This window comes from Vigna unguiculata, chromosome 5 (assembly GCF_004118075.2).
Source record: "Vigna unguiculata cultivar IT97K-499-35 chromosome 5, ASM411807v1, whole genome shotgun sequence".
Lineage (NCBI taxonomy): Eukaryota > Viridiplantae > Streptophyta > Magnoliopsida > Fabales > Fabaceae > Vigna > Vigna unguiculata.
In genome coordinates this window covers 23,903,097-23,905,577 of record NC_040283.1, presented here as the reverse complement: position 1 = coordinate 23,905,577, position 2,481 = coordinate 23,903,097, and the positions used below count along the sequence as shown (strand labels likewise).

General features: G+C 34.7%; 1 protein-coding gene across 1 annotated transcript; it reads right to left on the bottom strand.

Annotated features, from left to right (window-relative positions):
• Positions 1 to 369: 369 nt before the first annotated feature.
• LOC114185815 (zinc finger BED domain-containing protein RICESLEEPER 3-like) lies at positions 370 to 2,085 on the bottom strand. Its single transcript, XM_028073742.1, has 2 exons — positions 1,233 to 2,085; positions 370 to 508 (listed from the first exon to the last, which is right to left on the bottom strand). The coding sequence occupies exon 1, from the start codon at positions 1,987 to 1,989 to the stop codon at positions 1,390 to 1,392; it is 600 nt and encodes a 199-aa protein (XP_027929543.1). The 5' UTR covers positions 1,990 to 2,085; the 3' UTR covers positions 370 to 508; positions 1,233 to 1,389.
• Between the last annotated feature and the right edge of the window lie 396 nt (positions 2,086 to 2,481).

Below are 2,481 nucleotides of genomic sequence, written 5' to 3'. Positions count from 1 at the left end.
TGAACCAATGCTGAAAGCAGATTCAGATGCAACAATAGTAATTGGAATGCTCAGCAAGTCCCTAGCCATGATTGACAAATCTGAGAAACGTTGACTATTACTCTTCCACCATTCAAGAACATCCATACTTTCAGTAATATCAGTATCCAATGTTGGCTCATCCAAGTATATGTCAAGTTGGTTCTTCCTTGTATTAACAGAAGCTTGAATCTTGCGTTGTTTTAATTCCTAACATAAAAACCATAATCATAGTTTAATCAATAAGTTTATGCATAGTAATTTATGTACTAGAAAGTAATATGACTTACATGAAGTGCATTGGACTTGATAGAATCAATTGAGGATGATGTTGTTGACATATGCATATCCATATACTTACGCTTTAGGGGATTGGAAGTGTCATTCTTGGAGCAATATTCAGAGAACAACTTGTACAATTTTTCTTTAATCTTCTCTAACTTTGCTTCCCAAGTTAGAGGATCTATCTTCTCAAAGCAATAGCCCAATGTTTCCAACTTCATCCTTGGGTCTAAAATTGCCCCAAATGCAAGGACAATGCTATATTCATCCCAATATTTATCAAACTTTACCAACATCCTTTCAGCCATATCTCTGATAACTTCGTCTTCATCTTTTAAGCTTTCCAGTAAATGGGTTTGGATGGTCCACACTTGTAAAAAGTACAAGTTTGATGTAGGGTAGCATGTGGCAGAAATCATATTTGTGATCTCATAAAAGGGCACTAAGAAAACACAGATTTTTTTCACTCTTTTCCATTTCTCATCAGACAGACAATACTTATAATTTTCATCAACTAAGTGGAAACTTCCAAACACTCGTTTATATTTGAGGGCACTTTCAAGCATAAAAAAAGTAGAGTTCCACCTTGTAGGAACATCTATACACAAAGCAGTTTTTGCATCAATGTCCCCTAATTTTTCAATGCATTGTTTAAACTTCATCATCCTACTTTCAGAACCCTTTACATACTTTATGCTCTCCCTAATAAGATCTAATGAATCACCAAGAGCTTTTAGTCCTTCTTGCACAATCAAGTTAAGAATGTGTGCACAACAACGAATATGCATAAACTCACCACCACATACCAAAGAATTTTGCAAAAGAAGCTCACTTTTTAAAGTTCTAATTAGAACATCATTAGTAGATGCATTATCCAAAGTCAAAGAAAATATTATTTTCTCAATTCCCCAATCATGCAAAAATCCATTTATTTTCTTTGATAGCTCAAAGCCAGTGTGAGGTGGTGGGAAGTGGCAAAAGTTCAAAATTTTAGAGCACAATTTCCAATTTGTGTTAACATAATGTGCTGTCAGAACAATATATCCCTCACCAGTTATAGAAGTCCACAAATCGGATGTCAAACAAATCCTATTTCTGATTTTCCTGAACTCCTCCTTTAGCATTTTTTTTTTCTTTCATATGTATTTTCATGACATCATTCTTTATTGTATTTCTAGAAACTAAACATGCATCAGGATTGATATAGCTTATCCAAATTCTAAGAGCTTCATACTCAACAAAGTTGAAAGGTAAACCGTGTTGGATAATTAAATTGGCACACAACTGACGGCAAACCATTGGATCTATTCTTCTAGCTTTTAACTTTCCTTGCCCATCCACTATCATTTGCCTAACATCTTCAAATTTAAGTTTAGTACATTTCTCCATGTGACGCTTCAGATGAGATGTGCCACTTTGACTACCAATAACATATTTTTTGTTGCACCCATTACACTTTGCCCTCTCTTTTCCATCATCACCAGCCCCAATCCTTGTAAAATATTTCCATACATCAGAAGTTCTTGACTTTTCAGTTTTCTTACTACTAGAGGATTCTCTAAGTTTTACACTATCATCCATATCCTCTTCAACCGCATCAACATTCTTAGACTCATACTCATTACACACAGTTTCAGTTTCATGATCTTTACTTGGAGGAGGACTACTATTAGACTCATGCTCATCCATGATATTAAATCTGGTTCACTAAATCCTAACAACAAGATGATAAAACAAAAATGAGTATACTGACTCTTCTACAAAGTTACATCAAACTTACAGCAAAATGAGTATACTTACATCAAAATTAGAAATTCCCCCACCGTATAGCATCCAAATGGGGACTGTCTTCTTTTCAACCTTTCGCAAACGTGAAAATTAAGTGGCCAAATCCTTAAGAACCTGTAACATCAGGTCAAGCACAGTTTAGTACAACTTTTTTAAACAAAGGATTGGGGGAATTTCAAATATCAGAACAAAATCCAAATATCAGAACAAAGTTGAAAATTGAAGGATTGGGGGAAAATTGAAGGATGAACAACGAAATTGAAATTGGGGGAAATCATACCAAATTGAAATTGGGGGAAAATTGAAGAGGTTACGAAATCTAGGGTTACGAAATCATGAATTTAGGTTACAAATCGGGAGAAAGAGAACCACAACGGAAATTACGAACAAACC

Bases quoted from the DNA above. Each gene is read 5' to 3' on its own strand.
- LOC114185815 (XM_028073742.1), bottom strand. From the start codon at position 1,989: ATGGATGAGCATGAGTCTAATAGTAGTCCTCCTCCAAGTAAAGATCAT.